Source organism: Astatotilapia calliptera, chromosome 9 (genome assembly GCF_900246225.1).
Source record: "Astatotilapia calliptera chromosome 9, fAstCal1.2, whole genome shotgun sequence".
Lineage (NCBI taxonomy): Eukaryota > Metazoa > Chordata > Actinopteri > Cichliformes > Cichlidae > Astatotilapia > Astatotilapia calliptera.
In genome coordinates this window covers 15,077,004-15,099,523 of record NC_039310.1, presented here as the reverse complement: position 1 = coordinate 15,099,523, position 22,520 = coordinate 15,077,004, and the positions used below count along the sequence as shown (strand labels likewise).

At 40.3% G+C, this 22,520-nt stretch overlaps 2 protein-coding genes across 4 annotated transcripts in view; one reads left to right on the top strand and one right to left on the bottom strand.

Annotated features, from left to right (window-relative positions):
- The window catches only part of sema5a (sema domain, seven thrombospondin repeats (type 1 and type 1-like), transmembrane domain (TM) and short cytoplasmic domain, (semaphorin) 5A), a 174,088-nt gene that overhangs the window by 139,665 nt on the left and 11,903 nt on the right, over positions 1-22,520 (top strand). For all 3 annotated transcript variants that reach the window (XR_003273311.1, XM_026179439.1, XM_026179438.1), the window contains exon 17: positions 22,084-22,293. Coding sequence is in view for 2 of the 3 variants with exons in the window: in XM_026179439.1 (XP_026035224.1) it covers positions 22,084-22,293 (210 nt within the window). In the remaining variant the exon portion in view is untranslated. The remainder of the gene's footprint in view (positions 1-22,083; positions 22,294-22,520) is intronic.
- On the bottom strand, positions 6,541-15,690 carry LOC113028945 (uncharacterized). The gene is made up of 5 exons (XM_026179440.1): positions 15,220-15,690; positions 13,682-13,750; positions 13,519-13,567; positions 8,290-8,382; positions 6,541-8,013 (listed from the first exon to the last, which is right to left on the bottom strand). Exons 1-5 carry the CDS (start codon positions 15,357-15,359, stop codon positions 7,702-7,704), a joined length of 663 nt encoding a protein of 220 aa, XP_026035225.1. The 5' UTR covers positions 15,360-15,690; the 3' UTR covers positions 6,541-7,701.

The window sequence follows — 22,520 nt, the reverse complement described above, 5'->3', positions numbered from 1 at the left end:
AGATATGCCCCCAAAACCTTTAGATACTGCTACAGTGCATGTCTCGTATTCCATTCCCAAATGGCATGTATGCACTTAAAAAATAATAACTTCATACCTCACAAATGACAACGCAGGAATTCTTAATTTTCCGAATCATTTGGTCCTTTTTTGCAGACATGAATTTTGCTTCCTGAAATGCTGTTTTGTCTGCTTGTGTGTCTGTTTGTTAAGCACTGTGCCAAAACTGCTTGGGGGAGAGGTGGGAAATTGGCAAAGGAAGAAAATTCAATGCAAATTCAAATCAAGGATGGCTTCCAGGATTGTTTTTTTAATAACAGCAGCTTGTGAACAACAACCACATCAGGCAACTGCTTGGGGCCACAGGCTGTTAGAGGGTCAGCGAGGGCTCACACACTTTACCCCACTCGCCCATGAGCTAGCAGAGGATTTGCAGTGGCATCTAAAGGAGCCCCAGTTAGAGGTGTGTTCAAAAAAACACCAGCTGTTTAATAATGTAAGCCTCCTCAGCTCTCTTTTTAATGTAACTTCAAATTTTTTAATGCGTGGAAACTATGTCTAGTAGTTTTCTTCTCTGCTCAGGTCCCCAAACTGTCGCAGGGCTAAAACACAGAGTGACAGACAACAGACGGCCTCGCATTCACAAACCTACAGTCAATTTAGCCCAACATGCATGTCTTCAGACTGCGAGAGGAGGCTGTAGTATCTGGAGAAGACCCACACAGACATATGGAAATAATGCAAATTCCACACAAAAAGGCCCCAGCCAGGTTTTGAGCCCAGGACCTTCCCGCTGCGAGGCAAAAGTGCCAACCACAGTGCCACTTCTATAATTAAAATTCAGTATCCGCAAGTAGCTGATCCATTTTTGGACAAAGGAGTAAAGCAATGCTATTGCATTCCAGTATACACTGCAAAAACTCAAAGGCTACCAAGTATATTTGTCTTATTTCTAGTCAAAATGATCTCATTGCACTTAAAATAAGACACAATAAGCTACAGAGCAACATTTCAGTAAGATATAGGAACTTTCAGTAAGAACAACACAGTGAATCTTGAAACTAGAGAATTTTTATGGCGTTATTTTTGTGCCACTATTCTGAGCGCACGAAAAAAAAAAAAATTTGCAGCTGCAAGTGTTGCATTTTGAGGAGAAATTTATTTTGAGCGAAGAAAAGCTAAATTTGAGTGAACAAAATTCATTGCTGCGTGCAAAAAATGTATTTCAGTGTTTGCTATTATCCATACATACACACACACACACACAAAAGCAGCCCCTCACTCAGTTTTTGCATTTGCGCTTGCTCGCAATGTGTTGCTCGCGCTCTCAACATTTCTGCCCAAGCGTGCTCAACTCTTTCAGTACACCGTTATATTTGTGCACTAAAACCAGCCTATCACAGACTCGGATGCAAAAAATCTGATTGGCTGTTTTGGTCTCCAATCAGCTCGAAATGACTAAATGCAATATCCCAGAATCCATTTCGTCCAAAACTCAAACAAGGCAGTGGCGGAGGAACACAGAGTGGCGGAGCATGTTTAAGTTTGGTTGGGGTTTCTTTCCCACAACCAATAAAAATCCAGACAGAGCTGCTAACATTGCTCAAATATATGAGAAGGCATGCCCTCTTTGGTTTCATGTATGCTCCACAAATAGGGGTAGACAAAACCCAGCACGACACAACCTATGTGGAATTAATAAAGCTTGCTTGCATTCTTTCTTCTGTAATTCCTTACTGTGTTGCTTTTTTCTCAGATTTTTGAACAGACTGAAACCACAACACAACCCTTTAAGTCTTGCCAGATATCAGGCTGCTTGCCATTCAGGACTGTGACTGCACTCTCTGTGTTCGGGGGCGGTGTTTTTTTGTTCCGTCAATTATTCACCAATCAAGCAGCCACCTGTATTTGACATAAAACTGGAAATAACCCTCCCACTGTGGCAAGGATTGAAACCAGCTCGCTTTCTATCATTAGTCAGCTTAATGTAAAAGACTTCGTAGCTATTACTCGCTGTCTGTGCTGCCACAGGCCAGCCCACTGCACTTTTAATTTTAAATGACGGTTTCTGCAAAGCCATATGTCGATAAAACAGATATTCTTGTGCAATTCAATCTGTACATGTGGTGAATTGGTTAAAAGTTAGTCAGGCTGGTTTTATGTGAAGCAGTGGTATAATCAAGCTAAAAAAAAAAGCTTTTAAGCTTGATTATACCACTGCTGCTTTAAATGTTTTATCATTTGCATCACACAAAGCCAGAGGCAGAGGCAAAAGAAAGTGCTGTAAAGATGAAAGAAGGTTGTGAGTTTGTAATTTTGCTAGCTTGTGCTGGTGAGTGATGGCTTCATTTTATCCCAGGGAGAAACGGTGGCTTGTCAGCAGCCTGATGTGTTTCACTTCAGCTGATCTGGTATCAAGGCCAGGGCCCTCTCATGGACGAGAGATTAGTTCTTGTGCACGGATGTCGTGAGCAGGCACTGAGTAGACACAAGACAGCGCTGAGGGACGACTCTGACGGATGACAACCAACCCAGTGTCCTTATTGTCTTTTTGGTATTTCTCTTGCTCTCTTCCTACACTCAATGCTCCCTTTTTATGTGGCTGTTACTCTGTCAAGCAAAAAGAGTAAAAGTAGTTGAGCCAACAACAGAGCGCACAGTTTAGTTAGAGACAAAGTTATACAACACATACATCTGGTACCTGAGAGGCCTGTTTCTATGGGAAACTGCTACAAAATAGTAAAAAAGATTGAATGCATTCCTTATTTTGCTGAATAAAGTAAGGACGTGAAGGTCTTCACAAAGGATGAGAGATGGAGAAAGAGTGCGACATCCCGAGAACCAACAATAATCTACAAAACAGCTGTTGTTTCAGCGAGGCGAGATCATTTGGAAGAATTGAATATTATTCATTGAGATAGAGAAATAAATGTATTTGGTGATTAGTCTCTAATGACCTATCATGTCAGAGTGGAATCCCTAAATAGGATTTAGGACAGGACCCTGGACACTGGTGGTGGTGAAGATGAAGGTGGAGGTTTGGATTGAGCTCTGAGTTTCTGGATGAGGTGGAAGGAAAATGACAGAGAGCGCAGATTTAAACCACGCAGAGTGGAAGCTGATTGGCTCAAAGAAGGCAGGCAAGAAGATGATTGGACTAGAGTAAAGACGTCAGTACTGAGATTGGCAGCGTGGGAAAGTGGTAGTAATGTAATGAAGAGACTAGCAGCAAAGAATCCAGGATGCAGGCAGATGAGTGACTACAGATCTTCTTTACTTAACTTGCACATAAGCTTCATATCTAATTCCATCCATCCATCTTCCATTTATCCAGTTTAGGATCCTGGAGGGGCGTAGGAGTGTGTCCCAGTTGTCATAGGTGGAGTACACCCTGGATAGGTCGCCAGTCTGTTGCAGGGGTAGCACAGAAATACAGGCAACCATTCACAGTCACATTCATGTCTATGACAAATTTAGATTTGCCAATATACCTGTCATTTCTGTGGACTGTGGGAGGAAGATGGAGTACCTGGTGAAAACCCACGCAAGCATGCAGAAAACACAGACTTTACACGAGCAGCATCGAGCAGCGATTAGACCTGTTACCTGTTGCAAGAAGGTTCAGGGTTCAGACTCAGAGGAGCTCTGTGAATATAGCAATGAAATGTTATAGATCCATTTTGGTCTTTCTTGACTTGATTAGAGTGCACTGGTGCACAGTTGTTAGTGCATAGAAACTGAAACTCAAGCCAGGAGGTTAAAAAAATAGACCTATGAGGCAATATTGTTTCAAGGCACATTTCTGTAGCACACAAATTGCTCAAGAACACTTGTATCTCGTTTTATTTGTTATAAACAAGCGCCTAAAAATAATCTGTGATTACTGTCAGCTTCTCTTGCTTTCTTATTAGCACCGTTTACGTGCATCGCATCTTTAAACTCAGTTTTTCAAAATCTTACGGTGTATCTATAGGTTATGGACTCGTGGTTTGCCAAACAGCAAATATTTGAATGCTTCTGAAAAGAATCCCTCTGAGGCTAACTGAGATTTGAATCGGTACACAAAGCTGAGCATCAGGAATTTTTAATAGCGAGTAATCAAAACCACGCAGCACATTAATGTCTAACCTCGTGTTGTGGATGAATCATCATAGGTGTTCTGTTGACTGAGAGAGCAGCCACACTGATCATTTTATTTTATTAAAGATAGAAGAATTTGGGTCATTTTTGATACCACAGTGTTTGTATGAGTTTGGGAATTGAAGAAGAGTTTAGTCCCAGCAATGGCTATTGACGTCCGACTTAATGGGCGGAGTTCCTTTGTTGGCGTGCAAGAACCTTATAGCACTACTCCAATCAGACCTTCATGTAGAGTCGGCAGACAGAAGCCATTCCACACTAAAAGGCATGTGAAAACCTGCTGGGGTTTACCAAAAGGCAGCTCTCAAACCATGCGAAGCAAGATCCTCTGCTCTGATTAAAGAAGGATTTAACTGTTCCGCCGCGATTCCATGTGTAGCGAAAACTATGCTCTTGTCATCACTTCATTAGTACCAGCTCAATAGTGGCAGCATCATGCTGTGGGAATCTGTAACAGTGACTGGGAGACTAGTCAGATGGAAAAATGGATGCAAAAAAAGATAAAAACCAAGCAAAAGTTTACATTCTAAATACCCAACAGCCTAAAACCATGCGGAAACTCGGGAGCATCATCGGAAAATATTGTTGATTCGGCCAGTCAGAATCTGGACCAGAACTCAATGGTGCACTTCTAGAGAGACCTGAAATTGGCTGTGCACCAACACTCCCCATTCAGCAGGGACAGGCTTGAATGATTCTGCCAAGAAGAATGAGAGAAACTTTCTGTTCCAAGTGTGTAGTATCACTCCCAAGAAAACTTGAGGATGTTATTGCTGCCAAAGATGTTTTAACCATTCACTAAGTGAAGGGTTTGAATGCTTATGTAAATGAGGTATGTAAATACGAAAACCCCTCCAAAGGCCTGTGTTGCTTGTCATTGTGGAGTACTGTGTTCATTTTCTGTAATAAGTTGATCCATTTAAGGAAGAGGCTCTTCATTTGCATCGTGTGTCTCTACGGCAGCGAATGGCTTAAATTGTGATGCTCCCGTGTACTTTTTAAGTGATGTCGCCTTAGTTGCAAGATCCCGCCCTGCACGCCTGTCAGTCATGCCTCACCTAAGCACGTAACCCGTGCCCTCCTCCAGATTGCTGTCAGATGAAGTTCATAACCTAATTGGAATTAACTTGACACCAAATTTGCAGGGTAAGATTGGGATGCCAGTGACACGCTGCCTGTTTCACCTTCGGCCCCAGCGCTTTACAGAGCGGCACAAGTTTTTGTGATTTAGAGTCAACAAAATTAGGAAGCCAGAGTAAGCGGTTAAAAAAAACACCACCTGTCAGAATTTCTTTTTTTAAAAATCACTTTTTTTTACTTTTTGGCAGAAAGCCACTACAACATGTCTGCATGAAATCATGGCTCTAAGCTCTTAAAAACATCGTACCCGAAGGTTTTGACAATGCCGTCTAAACAGTTTTCAACAATAAAGCTTAACAACAAAAGAAAAGTTTTTGGGTGCTCACATTCAGGCTCAGTGATGGGCTTTTCTTTGCCTGTGTTCTCTGACATTGATTCACTTTCAGCTTTATTTCCCTTTTTTTTTTTATCTGGTCTGACTGCTACCTCAGAAAGCCAGGCAAATTATCAGGGAGAAGGATCTTTCTTTGATGGTAGCAAGTTTCCTCAATGCAGGTAAAGAAATAAGTTTCCTCTTACACTGTTTGTTGGCCATCATAGAGAGTTGCATTGGCTGTGTTTTTAGTTTTTTAAAATACAACAACCATGTGCTTGATGTCCACCAGAACAGCCAGCAGAACCAGCTGAACATTTGTGTTTCTCGTGATTGTATTTGGCAGGAGTGATAAATGGAAAGAGCTGGCCTTGAGTTTCTTTTCCTCATATGTGCTCCTTCTGCTGTATTCAAAACAGAAATCTGGTCAAGAGAGCTAGAACACCAACTGTGAGACTATGTTCGTCAGTAGACGATTTATATAGAACATAAAAAGGTAAATTATGTATAAGATGTATATTTCATATATGTCCCGGTGTGTGTTGGACACAGGGCTGCCTGCTGTCACTTATACTTGGAGCATGGAGGACAGTTTATCTCAGGATTTCTTCTCTACTTTTTGCAAGTCCCGTGGGTCTTTTGGCTTCAACAAGCCACGACCTCCAGCTTGCTTGTGTTTTGCAGCTGAATTTGAAAGGGTTGGGACGTACATTTGCACCTCCAAGTCTGAAACCATGGCTCTTAGTTGGAAAAGGAATGGATCAGGAGTGAGTTGCTGACCCATGTGGAGGAGTTTTAGCATCTTGAGGTCTAGGGAAATGGATTGGTGTGGCGTCTTCTGTGATTTTGATGCTGTACCTTTTTGTTTTGGTGGCCAAAAGAATGAGCTTGCTGATACACATGATGGAAATAAGTTGTCTGGGTTCGATCTTAGAGATAATTTGAGGAGCTCAATTACTCAGGAGGAACTACACTCAAAAAAATAATTCATTGGATGAACTTAATTTCATCTTGCCACCTATATTCCATCTAAACAAATCATGTTAAATCAATCCATCTTGATTGTGTTGTTTCAACACTAAATATGTTTGTAAGTGTAACATAATTTAAACATTAACATTCAGTTAATTTGATTTTTATTCAGTTAACATGTTTGTACCAAGTTAGTCTAATTAAATTAATTTAAATTCATGTTATATTGTTTAAACACTTTGGCACATCAAAAGTCAGTCTTGTTACATGAACTAGTAAAATATTTGTTTGTTACACCAATGTTAATCTTGTTGAATGAACAAATGTAATTTATGTCTGTAGTACTTACACCAATCATGTTTCAGTTAGTGTTTGTATTGCTTATGTAAACATTACTTTTAATTAAATTAATGAAACATACATAAATGATAACTTGCAAAACCATCTTTTATTTTGCTTGAACATTCTTAAAACAGTTGGCAGGATCCCAGTTCAGCCTAGCTTTCTCCCCTTTAACCATCTCATACTAAGACCACAGAACTTCCAGATCAAGACATGCTGACTGAAAGAAAAAATACAATAAAATAACCCTAACCCTAATAATAAAAATGAAATAAGTCTGTTGAATAGTTTGCAGACAAAAAATATTATCCCCAAAGCAACTTTCGTAAAATGTAGTAAAATATGCATTGCAAACAACAATATGAATTTTAACACAATTTAAAGCTCAGACATAACATTCAACATTACTATAATATTACAACATTACTATGTTGCTTGCATACATTAGTCCTCCATTTAATCAGGCTGTATCCATTAATAGTGACTTTATGCTATTTAACGTGTGGAGAAAACATTCAATTTTGAGTATAACTGCTCCACTCAAACAATTTGTGAAAACCAGTGTGCATTTGCCTTTGTAACAATTGCCATCTGGCAAAAATCAGTGTTTACACTTAAACTGTATAAGACTTTAAGTTATGGACGAACAATCTTTGTGTAATAGCCACAGAGCAAACCACATAGTTTATATGAACATTTTATAACTTACAATTTTAAACAGTAAACACATATTTGCATTGCAGAAACCTTGAAAAAAAAAATATCTGGCTTGCATGAGTCCGTTTCAAGCTCATTCACCCCATTAGCTTGTTTTTTAGAAACTGTGCCTTGGATGACAACCTCTGTCCATCCAGCTTCATGATAATCTTTTGCAAGACTTCAAAAGTGCATTTGAGCTCCGGTGGGTAGCTTAGGTTCAGACAGTATATCAGTCCAAATAACAGAGCACAAGCAATTGCAATGCTCCTCAAACCAGTGAGAACCTCCACGCCTTCAATCAGGACACCGATGTTCTCTGGGTCATCTCCAGGCTCCGCACCCTCCTGATGTATGACATACACTCCCATCACAGTTTGTTCCATGGCTTCAGTGTTGGCCTCAGTGTTCTGTGACGTAAAATATAATAATACATTTGTTTGAGTCTACATATGAAAAAAAAAAAAAAAAGGAATTCAGCAATCAGTGTGAATATGCTGATATATTTACTAAATTCTATGTCTCTGGTTTCACACCTCAGAAATTTGACATGAAACAAAACAAGGACCAATTGCAATATCTTTTATTCACACGTGGTGTTACATTTTACCATTTCATATATCGAAATTACCCATAACTCCTGGAGCAAATTACATAACACAGAACAACTTGTGAATATAACTGACCGTATATTCCTTCACAAGTTTCTCATGGTCTTCATTCAGGTAGACACACAAGGACTTCAGGATGCATGCTCGTCTTGCATGTATTGTGTCATCCTAAGAAAAAAGGGAATCCATAATGACAATATTTAACTTTTAGGCAGCAGTTTGAAAAAGGAATACTTAGTTTGGAAGAGTCCAAAAGGCCACATGGTAAATAGACTGGTTCTTATATAACGTTTTTCTACTCAGAGCACTCAAAGCTGCCTTTATACAACAATTCATTCACCCAATCACTTTTTCTAAACTGTTTAAATGGCCTGTATTTATATAGCACTTTACTAGTCCCTAAGGACCCCAAAGCGCTTTACATATCCAGTCATCCACCCATTCACACACACATTCACACACTGGTGATGGTAAGCTACATTGTAGCCACAGCCACCCTGGGGCGCACTGACAGAGGTCGAGGCTGTCGAACACTGGCGCCACCGGGTTTAGTGCTTACTGTCTAACATTCATACACATTCACACTCCGATGAATGCATCGGTGAGCAACTTGGGGTTAGTATCTTACCCAAGGATATTTGGCATGCACACTGGAGGAGCTTGGGACCAACCCGCCAAGCTTCTGATTAGTAGCTGACCTGCTCTACCACCTGAGCTACAGCCACCTCAAAACATCTGTCTAAACCAAATCAGACACAAAATGAGGCAACACTAATGTTTTTTTGGGGGGTTTTTTCCCCATTTTGATCAAAATTAACCATACGATTTTATCAATTACTTATTAATATAAGACTGATGCTTATATAATTTGTATAAAATATGAAAACCTCTTAGGACTTTTGCCTACCATATGTATAGATATCTTTGCTCATAAAATTGCCAGATTATGGGCATAAAAAGTTCTTAAGCACAGATCTAACCCACCTTGGAGATGGCCACGATGATGTGTCTCATTTTTCTGCCAGCCACCCCACCTTTGCCTCGAAAGAGCTCCATCATGCGTGGAGTGTACAAGTCTAGCTCATAAAAGAATCTAGATAGCAGCGGTACTGTCGATATGCGCAGGAATTCCTTGTCAATCTGAAAAACATGAACAATGCACTTACAATATGCACCAGAGGAAGGACATACCAGGAATTATTAGCTGTTTTATCACTATGTTATGTCAATATTAGTGAAGCAAGAAATAACTGGTCAACCATAAACACACTCTAAAAGTTTGACATATAGGACATGCACCTCTTTCTCGGTGAACAGAGCTGGCCATCTGCTTTTAAAATCTGCAATAAAGGGCTGTCCTTGAATAACTTCTTGCCTTCTGTACGAAAAAGTCTTCTGCATTTTCATTGTCACTATATTGTCATTGTTTCTCTTCTGAACCTCTGAAAGCAGTGCAATTCTCTCTTTTTCCAGGCTGTCAGTGGTTTCTCCTTTTGGATACTGCGGACAGTAATTGACTTCTACTCTTCTAGGCTTTTTCACATTCAATGCTGCCTTACTTTTGTCTTGGGCCTTGTTCTTTAGTGAATTTACCAACACCTCAGCACAGCCCAGGCCTCTTAGTTTGGTCCGGACATTGGCCATTTTATACTTGAGGCTAATTTTCCAACCATAACAGCCATTAAAGGATCCCTGCTCCCTCAGACAAGGATGCTGTTTGACAAGGGCTTCTGCAACTTCATTCAGGTCATTGTCAGTTGGATAGACTTTAAATTTTATTATTTCTTCAGCCAGCCTTTCTAAAAGGTGGGATTTCAGTTTTGGTGAGGGGGTCAAATGAGTTCCACCAGCAATGAACTCAGCATTGGCCTTTTCAAGTTGCAGTTCAGCCTCATAGCTGAAACGAGGGACTGTGAAGACACTTGGCCACACTGACAGTCTTGTAGACGGTGATGAACCTGACGATGAAACGGGCCTTGTATTGTCTGTGTCTGAAGACCTTGAAAAGGAATGTGTTGGACTTCGCACTGGTTGACATGTCACTCCATCTTCTGTAAAACTTTGCAACTGCACACTATCCAAGTATACAACCTTTAAAGTTGCTTTATCATTAATTTCAGAGATCGCAGTCAGATTTACAAAATCATTTCCGAAATCAGGATCTTGATATTGAAGACAAAAATCCTGTTGCACTCCAAAATTTGTCTTTATTTCCTGACACAATTCCTCAATGGAGTCTGATATCCCAGCTGGTAAAATTAGTTTCCTGGCATCATCTTCTCCGAGAATGATCCTCAGTCTTATGGGCTGGGGCATCATGCTGACCTGGACAAATATCAAATATTTAAAAAATAAATAAAGATGTACTCATTGACTATTGTGCGAGTGTGTGTAACAAATTCTAATGTCAACGATAATTTGATGATGTCACCTTGGCCTCGAGGAATTTTTTTACTGGAGAAGTGAATAGTGCATTTTCCAGATTTGTCTTGCATTCTTCTAATTAATGACAATTCTTGCATAAGATGCTTAAAAGAAATCTACTCTCAATAAATTAAGTAGCAATTGGTCTGCAAAGTATGATGTATTATTTACTGTGCCAGGTGATATAGGGGGAAAATACTTACAAACATCACTCCTGTTTACCCTGCAAGTTAGTGTGTCTCTTCAGAGTAACCAGACGCAGGCCTCCCACTGAATAGGCAGCTAACGGGTAGTCATCGAGTAATTCCCCATGCTCAATCAGAGACACCTCTCTCGCATGTGACATGTCAAGCTCAAAAGCTCTGAAGTGCTCTCGATACCAAGCAGAGAACTTTTTTACAAAAAAGTATATTCTGCCATGCAAAATAAAAATCTGCAGAATTTCTGCAAACTCTGGCAAACCAAATATTTGCCCATGAACAACTATCATTCCTGTGCTGTAGTTCATGCCATTGTATGACACGCTTTTTGTAATATGGACATCAGTTTCATCTGGTAATCTTTGCTTTATAGCTACTGCGATATCACTTTTCAGAACATCAATTGGTACTGATGAGCCAACATTTACCATTAAAGGTGTCTTATGGTCAGAAGAGTGCAAGTCAGAGGCAATCACGAGCTGATGTTTTTTGGCAAGTGTAACAGGTATGTTCTTAAAACAGTTTGTATGGCGAGCAATTTGTTTAAAAAAAACTATGTTTCGCCTCAAATCTCATTGTCCATTTGTGGACAAGAGGCCCAAAATGCCGAATCAGAGCAGGGTAGTGCTCCAAATAATGATGTTTAGGGAGAAGACTGTTGTTTGGAAAAAGTTCTTGGTATCTCTGGCGATGTTCACTGATTTTACACTCAAGGTAGGAAATCGACTCATCAGACTGGACAGGGGCTACAACAAGCTCCACAATGTCCTTCAGATCCAAAACAATATGCCATGCAGGTTCATCCTCTGGAACAAGTGGACCAATAATTAGAGGCAACAAACGAAGCAGAGACCAATTTTCATGTGCATTTCCACCAATATTTTTTTTTAATGAGAAAGTCTGGGGAATTGCATGAGGCCGGTTGGTTTTATCTGCCCATTTATACTCAAAATTTTGGATCAAGTTGTTAAGTTTTTCTAAGGTGAAATACTTTTTAGAGATTAAAAAAGAAAAACAATGCGCAAGCTCCACTGGTATTATGCCCTCTAGCAGATCATGTGCTACATCTGGAGGGTAGCCTGCAGTGACATGAAAATGGCTCAGATTCTTACTCAAAATACAATCTCGCTTAACTCCACAACAAGCACTTGCTGTTTCTTGTGCACGCTTCAAATGGAATTCATGAAGTTCCGGTGTTCTATGCTCAAAATCACCAGCAGTCACTGACTTTATTTCAGATTTTTTAGCTGTACAGAATCTGCATATGTATTCAGCAGAAAAACTTTCCACAAAACCTGCCAGCCCATGGGCTCCTAGGTTGTCAGCTATGACGCAGCTCACAGTTCCTTTAATACACTCGTTCAACTGACTGATGAACACACCATGTTGCTCCAAAGTTACCAGATCTCTCAAAAGTGGATCAAAGACTTTTTCAAACCCAAATGTCCTCAAATCTTCACTCTTGCAAAGGATTGCCAAATAAATGGATGAAAGGGCTGAATGAGAACCAGGTGGTAAATTGCCCAAGACCCAATATACACCACAAAGCTTGTGCTTTTTCCGTGAGGTCCCAAGAGGATTACTAACCTCAAAATCATCAATATAAAGGTTAATAGAAATTCTCAACTTCTCACCATCTAGAAAGCTATTTCTTTTATAATGCTCCCCATCTCGAAAAGATCTGTAAACCCTCTGATCACCATTCAGATTCTCTCTATTTTCTTGAGCTATTTGTTCTTCAATCACTCTATCCAGCAATTTATTGTGACTCAATATTTCCTGCAATAACTGTAATAAAGGGATGTACTGAAATGACTTCCTTTGGTCTATCGATAAAAAATACTCAACAGGCTCTACAACCCTAAAATTTTGTATGTAGTATAGTTTTCTTTTATAAGGAGTGGCAAGAGGGCCACACTTTCCCAATATTTTAGCCACAGGGTTAGAAACACATACAGAATTTGCAAGCTCCTCAATAACAGCCTGACTAATATGGAGGTTATGGCTCTTAAAAATTTCTGTAATTGTACGTTTTGTCAGAGGTACACTAGCTGAACTCAACAGAAAAACTAACTCCTCTAAGAACTCATCTAATCCTTTTGCTGGAACATGAAATATGTGTTCCAATTTCAACAATATTACTGCTAATTTCCGTTCAGTTAGTTCGGGCTGATTTTCAACAGCACTATTATCACATTCTGTCACTGACTCACTTTCAAATTCACCATAGGATACATCTTCAGAACAGCTAGCCCTTACATTATCAGAGGACTCTATCACTTGAACTGGGTCCACACGTGTAACTACACTGGCTTTAAAATCTTTAAGTGTGTGTGGATGATGCTTCCTCTTTTTGTGTGTATAAAATGTATTGTAAATATTTGTCTTGAAAGGGCAACCAAGAAACACACAACTAACTGTCTCGTTACTTCGCAGATGTGTTCCAATATGGACAAAAAAATCTCTCTCAGAGAAGACGTCACTGCAGTCACATAACTCACATTTAAAAGTTACTGAACTTGAAGCTGTCTGTGTAAACTGAGATGAATGAGCTTTATAGACATGAGTGTTCAGTCCACTCCAAGTCTTAAATGTGCACGGACAATTAACATATATGCACAGATAATGTTGACCTATTCCGTAATGATGATGTAGTTTATAATGTTGAAGTAATTTGTACCTGCTGCTCTCTCTGGTAACACAATGCTTGCACTGCCACATACACGTCACTGATAAAAAAATGAAATATGCATTAGAAAACGTCAAGGAGATTAAACTTCTGCATCATCCAAAAAAAATAAATAAATAACATAATAATAATAATAAGGCAAACATGAACTTACCATGTATTGTTGAGGAGGTGCATAAGAATCTCAGAGCATGGGAATGTGGCTTTATTTTGTGATGTATTTCTGGGGAGAGAAATTAATTAAAACAAAGTTATTACTCTGACAAATTTGTGTTAATATCTACATACTGTGAAATGTGAAGACTGTTACGGTGCGTACACACCGAACGCGATAGACGCGACCAGAGCTTCAGGTTTACATGTAAAGTCAATGGAGGAGCACGATGAAGCGCGACTGGGGGTCCAGCTAAACTTCGGAAGCAGATTTGCATTGAGAAAACGCTTTTCTGCCTACTTCACACGACTGACGCCTTTGAAGCGCGAAGTAAAATACGCACTGCAGTTTGTGTGGTGCATTTTGTGCATTCGCGCTTATCACGTCTACCGCTCGAGTTGGTAAAATCTGCGGGACAGCAGCTTCTCAAACTCGGCAAGGGACAGAAGGTGGTACAGCTGAAAGCGGCCGTCATCCAGACGGAGCTTCTGGAGCAAGTGGTGAAACTCACCAAACTGCTCACGCTTGTGGAAGACCTGATGGACCCAGGTACAGTGAGGACATCCTTTAGGCACTGCTCTGCTCTCCACAGCAAATAGAGAAGGGAGACTCTTTCTTCAAACGCTAGATTGACAGCTGCCATTTTAATAACATACCGTCTGGCACTACTTCCTCCCAGATCTCTTCTTCATACGAGTGAAAATTGCATATAAACCTCGACCAGTTCATGCTGGACGCGCTTCGAGGTGCAAATGTGCACGAGATCAGCTAGGGGCATCTATCGCGTTCGGTGTGAACGCACCGTTAGTCAGCCTAATGCAGAGCACCAGAGAAACTATAACCCAAACAATTATCCACCTAAATCATTCTGAATTCAAAAATTAAGTGAATATATTACAAAAAAAGAAAATGCACATGCAATTATTGTGACAGATTTTATCTTACTCCTTGTTATTAACTCCCCTAAACGCTGGTTTAGTTGAATTAAACCTTTCATCAATCCAGTTAATGCGGTTGCCCGCGACTAAACTCCACTGACAAAAACAGGAATTTTAGATAGAGCATCATAAAACACTCATAAAATCACCAAAACCATGTCGGTCAGTCTTACCACTACTACCAACAATCACCAACTCCGGTTAAGCAGAAAGTAACCCTTCATTCATGGAGCTATATGCGAAGACGTTACGGCTCTACGCGGCTTTCCCGCTCTTCAAAGTTAGCTAACTCCAGAGAAGAAAAACAGTCCTACCAACGCAGATAACCATGATACACACCTCATTCAAAGTCGACAGAAACAAAAACACGAACTTACCAAAATAACCTCATCAGTTTTTGCTCTGTTGCAACAATTAGCGACTCCGGTTAAGTTTTAAAAAAAAACATTAAATTCACCGACTTACATTTGAAAAATGTTTGGGTCTACAACCTCCCTGCTATATATAAATCTCCACACTACACAGGTAAAAAATTTTAACTAATAGTGTTTATCTCTCACTCCACTAACCTAAATAAATATATCAAGAAATATTACTTACCTCACTATCAGGTATGCCAAAGAAGTAACTCCACGTGCGCTCGTTAACTTCTCAACGGACCTTTCCGCATCCGGTGGGCGTGGAGCATGCGCAATACATGACGCTATCAGAGCCTTTGGTTTGATGGACCTCATTCTCATTGGATTGCCATGAACGAATTTAACTCATCAAAGTTTTCTTTGATTTATATTCAACAAAAAAGAATGAATCATTTAATGAGCATAAAAATGATTTCTTCATGTGATGTAAACATATTACTACTTTGTTAATCAAACACATGCCCTAGTTGATTTTTTTGAGTGTAGGATATCTTCTGGGTACCTCCTACGTGGGATGTTCGGGCATGTGCTGCCAGAAGGACACTGCAGGACAGATCCAGGACACACTCAGCTCACTTGGGAATGCCTTGGTATCCTGAAGAAGCTAAAAGGAATGAATGGATGGATGGATGGATGCATGGATGGATGGATGGATGGATGGATGGATGGATGGATGGATGGATGCATGGATGGATGGATGGATGGTTGTTTTCCAAAGTCTGCCATAGAGTTACAGACTTCAGGTTTTTCACCTTCCAACAAGGTGTTTATTTCAGTTAATTGTTTTCATAGTATAAAAGTGAAACCTGAAACCTGCATACTGAAGAAAAGTTGTAGTTACCCTAATCTTCTTGTCATAGTTGTTTTATTGTTGCACTTTGAGACAGACAATTGCCAGCACTCTCCTTGATGGTACATTCAAAGACAAATTGTCAGTCAGAAGCTGCAAATCTTATGATTCAATGCAGAGCTTTCTTGTCAGAAAATCAAAGCCTCAGAAAAAAAGACAAAAAACACGCATGGGCACTGTGAAATGCACAAGGTTGGCTGTTAGTGTGGTTCAAATTTTGGATTTCAAACGTTGGCAGGGATGAAAACTAAATACGATATGAAGTTAATGGCGCTGAAATTCAGCCATAAAGTTTAACCTCCTGGAAATCCCTTTAAACGTTAAACCCTGCAAACACTACAAAGTAAATAAATGTGGTTTATACATGCTGGAGGTCGAATAATGTGCTTTTAGTCCTTGTATCCTTGTAAGCCTAAATATTACAGAGCGTGAATAAAACCTCCTCAGTCCGATAAATCAGTCTGTAATCAAACCTGGAAGTAGGGATGACAGTATTTCAGCAGAGGACACCGCTCTCTGAAGGTGCAAGTTGGGTCTTTAATCCTCCTCATAAAAACATGGCAAACTCCCCGGATTCAACTTAGGTGAATTCCAGAAACATCCCGTTCTAGTACATTCAGTAATCCGTCTACTTATTTCAAGTTAGCATTTAAATCCATGTTCTTCTGTGTGTGTGTGTGTGTTTCTGAACTTGTGCACTCGTTCCTCACGCTCTTCAAGAGTGGGTTTTTTAATTGCACTTTTACAAACCTTTAATTGCCTCTTCCTTGAGAGTGTTCCTCTAGGGGGTTTCTGGGTCAGTCATCGCCCGGCAGACGTCAGGACAGCACAGGTAAAACGGCCACGTTGTGCCGCTGCAAACAGCCCGAGCCCCTAATTTTATGGTTTTACAACTCGTACCATATGTACGAATGGCCATACATTTCTAAACACTTGCAGGCACACACACATTGAAAGAAATGGGTCCCTCCTCAGGGACACATTGCTGATCTGATATGGAAAGTAAAGGCGGAGGGGGAGGAAGAGTAATAGGGAGTAAATGTGCAGTTCAGAATCTAGGACAAGCTGGAACAAGCACTTCTCCTCTCCTCTTTTCTCCCAGTGTGGTCTTGGTTTACTCTGGTGGTGATAAAACTTGACAGTTCATCTCTCTTCTCTACTGAAAGTTTCTTTTTTTCAAATGTTTTCCACCTGTTTGCCTCTCACATCTGTCTATCTTGAAGCCGAGTTGTCTTTTTAGTTTGCAGATGTCATCTCAGCTCCATCTCTGTCTTAACAGTTGACTGTACGGTGCATTCGATTGCACGGCGTTGCGTGTTTGCGCGGCCTCGCAATTTTTTTTCCTTTTTTACAAATCCACCATTGCTCTTTTTCGCAGCATCCATAATCCCACACACACATAACTTCGCCAGTTTGTTTACAGTGCAATTTGCCTTTGAGCTGGGTGTGAGGTTCAGCGAGGGGAGGAGGGAACTCTTTTTTTATGTCCTAGTTTCTTTGCGGTGGGGACTATTGGATGTTGCACTGTGTCCTTCCTAGCTTTGGCTCAGCCTAGCCTGTCAGGAGAGTGAGGATTAATTCTCTACGGCTGTGTGTGGTTCTTGTGATGATCGATAGATCCAGTCGCTACCTATTTGATAAGGAGGGCACCAAGCTGTTTGTTTTGGCGACAGGAGGGCAGCTCCTGTGAAGTAGCGTTAACAATATGCACAGTACATCAGAGCAGCCCCCGGCAAGAAGCTTAAACAAGCAAAGGGAGCAAAGTGCAGTGTGTGTATATATACTGTATTGTGGGTTACACACAATCCAAGGCTGTGTTTGCACATACTTGTATTGTATGTGTGTCTTGACTGCAGCGCTCTTGTAATGTGTGCCTACATATTTGCACATATGAGAAGCATTAATGTGAAGCAGTCCATCTCCCTTGGTGCAGTGGTCCAGTCTACCGGGCTACTGAAGGCTGATAAAGAGTATGGGTCATACTGCCAGGTGGGACTGTCCATGCCACTTCCTGCTCAGAATCGATAAAGAGCTGGGGGCCTTGAGCCCTCGACGGGCCTGTCAGCACTCACACCATCTTGACGCCAGGGTGAGTCAGCCTGTGCACCGCCAAGGTCAGCCGTAGTTATGAAGAGGTTGAGGATTTGCACTAAGTAAACACACTCTCTTCTCCCTGAGAATACAAAGCAGTCGCGCCATGATAACTGTCAGTGAAAAGAGCAATGCTGACAAAACAGCAAGGCCAGGCTGGAGGACGGAGAGATAGCAGCAAGACAAAAGGTAGGAGGAGGTTAATAGCAAAGGAAGTAAGAGAGAAAGAGAAGGTTACAGAAAGGCCGTCTGCAAAATAGATGAGATAATAATAATTAAGAAAAATCAAAAGATTAAGAGGAGAATCAGACACAAAAGGAAGGTTTCACGCTTGAATTGCTAAGATTCGTGATCCAGATGTGCATCTGCGGTCTGTGTGAAAAGCCCTAATACGCTCTCCTCGCGCTCATTTAAATGCAAGAGCAAAACGAGACGGAGCACAGAATGATGCCGGTGCAGGCACTGAATGAAGATTTGCATTATTATCTGAAAAAAAAAGTAATATAAAAATCACAGCACAGTTTTCTGAAGGAGTGAATCATCAAAAGAGCGCTCGGTCAGTGACTGTAGTTCCATCGGATGTTTGAGTGATTATCGTTCAGTCGAACAGACGAATTTGCTCTTTTCATTCAAAAATGCCAAAAGCTTTCTCTCTCCACTCATTCTGCTCATTCTCTCAGAGCAAGGAGCTGATTAATGCGCACGGTAATTACAGTTTAGTAGAAATTAGGGTTTCATATTTCATTAGGAATCATCTATTCGACTCATTCCAGATGAGAGTACACAGAGTAGTCAAGTGATGTTGTTTGATGAGCGAGCGTGTTCGCGTGTTGACGGGGCGCATGCTGCTCTCGCTGAATCCATCTTTAAAGAGAAGATTAAAATCATGGGTTATGTTGTGTAGCTGATTTCTGGTGGCATGTGCGTTTGTAGAGGTTTAAAAGTTTCATTGCTCAGAGTCATGCTAGGAGTTTTGTGTGGCACACACTGACTTTGCACATCCCGATTATAGCAGGTGGAGTGTTTACGGTGGTCATCGTGTTAGTATTGCAAGTTACCATTTTCCAATTAGCTTTAGCAATGAGTGAGGACCCTGACAGCCGTTGGTTTTACAGATATTGGATCATAAACCAGAGGGTTACATACTGATGCAGTTGGTGACAACCTTTTGGCACCTGAGTCTTACTTTCTGATTTATGACTTACCTTTTTCAACCAAAGTCCCAATAAGAAGGCAACTACACACAACTTCCAGCACTTTCTGTGCACCTGTCATAAAAGTAAACAAATAAGAAATACTTTAAAATAAGTCAAAAGTTTCAAACTAATAAATACGTGTCATTTATTAGACAAACAACTAATTGAATTCACATTTTTTTATGCCTAGACGTGAGCCGCCACACTGGACTTCCCTAAGAACTCAGAAATTAATCAAGCATAGCATTCAAACACTAAAACTAATTTTTCTCTTCAGGGATGCAAGGAAATAACTGTGATTTGGCATCTTAATAAAATAAAAAATCATAATGTGCTTTAATGTGTTTCTGTTTCTTTTATAAATTAGTGCATTTGAAAAGTCATGGATAAGAACAAATTTTGGATTTTAGCATTACAAATATTACTTCAGTTTAAGAGCTTGCACATAACGGTGGATTAACCATGATAAAAAAAACAAAAACATTTTGGTAATTACCAATACTGTTGATTTAAAGCGACTACAACACCTAATACGTTGTACCTAATTGCATTGTATGTGTACAGAAATACTGGAGACTGTATGTTAAAGATGAAAAGTGATGCTAATATCAAAGTGCCTTAAATCTGCAATCTTTCTTATGACCGTCTCCTTTGGCTGCACAAACAAGACAAATTGGATCCAAATCTATGGAGAATCACTACTTCTCACTTCATTTATGACCTCAGTAAAACTTTTTAGTTCGTGATTTTAATTGCTAGTTTCCCCTATCTGTTAGAGCATGATGTCTATTTGTAAATGATGATGTCATGTAGAGTAAAACAGACAATAAATCAGAGTAGGACTAACAACTAACTGTTTTACTGCTGCTTTACTTTCAGATACAGCCTTCTGGTCTGGTTTAAAATCACCAAAATCACAGATTTGAGTCTTCCAAACAGGACATCACAGGCTAATTGATGACATCATATAGAGTTGGCATCATAAGAACTATAATTAATAATCATCCTTCAGGTAGAGCTGGGCGATATGAGATTTTTTCATATCACGATATGTTTTTTTCATTTCAGGCGATAACGATATCTATCACGGTATAAGCCAAATAACTATATTTGTAAGATTTAAATGTGCCGTTGCTCACAAGTAAAATGTGAAATAATCAGCAGCTTGTTTTTATTTAAATATTTATTTCCCATAATAAGTTCAACAGGGTAGATGTACTTAAGGAACATGAGACTTTTTCAGATAAATAAAGGCAAATATTGCAAACCACACAAAAGGCAGCCACTAAAGCGTTTAAGTTTCAAAATAAAACAAACGAAACAGACTAAATTGTCAATTCCACTTAGAAACAAAATATTAATTCTAAAAATAAATCTTAGTTTGTTTTACAGAAGAACAGACAAAACTGACTAACTTTTTTCAATATCAAATAAACTGAGAACTAAAAGGAAATTCTCAATCTCTCCTTGTTGTATAGCTGAGCTTTTCAAACAGTTTTAACAGTTACTTTAGTCTGACAAAAGCCGAATGACGAATTAGCGCTTCCAGTCAGAGACTGAGGCTACGTACACGGGTATTTGTGAAAACGGAGATTTTCCGTTTTCGTTTTAAAAAATAATCCCGTCCACACATAAAGGCAGAAATGAAGGAAAACGCTGCTATGAACATGCCAAAGCAGCAGGTGGCGCTAGATTCCTAACCGTGCCGAAATGTTGGCCAATCAGAAGTCTAGAAGCCTCGGTGGGAAAACGTAAACAAAGCTGGGGCATAGAAGCAGAACCGAGTCGTATGTGTGGAGGGACAGTAACTGTGTGTATATGTAAGCATTTAAACACTGCAGAGAGTAGAATTAACAGTAACAGTATTGTAGAAATTCATTTCACCGAAACAATAACGTGGCGCAGTGTGACGCATGCACCAGTTTATTGTATTTCCAGACTTGCTTTCGGCACAATTTACAGTGCACGCTACTCTGTTTTTTGTCAGACTTGAAATAGCCGAAATACCTTCACACTACGGAACTTCTATGGCTCTTCCGTTTGACAATCTCTCCGGCATTGGAACCATCATCTGTTTTCTCTTCGGTCACGCTCGGTTGATTTTTCTAGTCGGCACACTCATTTCCTCCATTACCCGCTGGCTGCTTCCCAAACAAACACACGTGCGGCTTGGCACTTGTGCTGTAAGTAACAAGTCACGCGACGTGACGCTGCGGCTGTGATTGGTTCGGCTCTGCGCTACTTAATTTGGATTGGCTGACCTTTTTTTTTTTTTTTTGAGGACAAGAGCAGCGAGGTCTATCGGGATAGCTTAATTTCTCTATCAGTAAAAGTTATATCGCGATACATATCGTTATCGTTCTATCGCCCAGCTCTACCTTCAGGTATCAGCAAATCTGTTTGCTCAGATTCGGGGGACTAACCTACCCAAAAAAAAAAAGATACCAGCATTCCTGGATCCATGCTACCTGCATTACTCAAACACATTAGTGGGAATGGATAAACTGGCATCTGTGCTCCTGACTCATTGTTTGAGACAGCACACTAAGACTGACAGCCTTTAGAAGCTCCTATCATTTGATGAAATCCCTCAAATTGCTTTACAGCAGAAAGTCATTGAAAAACACCACAAGCCAGGAAGTGGTCCAGACTCTTTCAGCGCAAATTGAGCTAAAGCTTGTAGCTCCCAACTTTAATAGTAAAGGCACATACACTGTTGTCAAGAGTGGTTATTGACTCTCTGCCCGCTTATTGCTGTTGAAAATAGATGCGCACATTGATGCTAGTAAGTTAGAACAGCCATCTGCTTTCTTCCTGCAAACAGCAGTGCTCATTAATGAGAAACACTAACAATACCACAATTTTAGATACTGATGAGAGTTTTGTCACACTTGCATGTGTTGTTTAGGAGAAGTGCTTCGTCTGGGGAGGATCTCAAGCCACACGGTAAACGGTGCCTGGTCATCCTGGAGTTCCTGGTCTCAGTGCAGCAGAGACTGCAGCCGGGGAATCCGAAGCAGAAAGAGGACCTGCAGTAACCCAGAGCCCCGTTATGGAGGTCAGACCTGCTTGGGGCCGGCACAGGAGTACCAAGAGTGTAACATTACCCCTTGTCCAGGTAAGAAATCCACAAACATATTCTGTACAGTTAAATACATGAGAGGATTTCAGTTAATTTTATAGTAACAAAGGCATGCATCGATTTAAAAAAAGAAAAAAGACTTTCAGTCACACATTTAAACACACACTCCTCCACACGATACTCGGGCTTCGGCTTTTTTGTTGTGGTCGGGTTTTTCGTGTGATTAATGTATAAGAAGTGCAAAGACAAAATCACTGACCAAA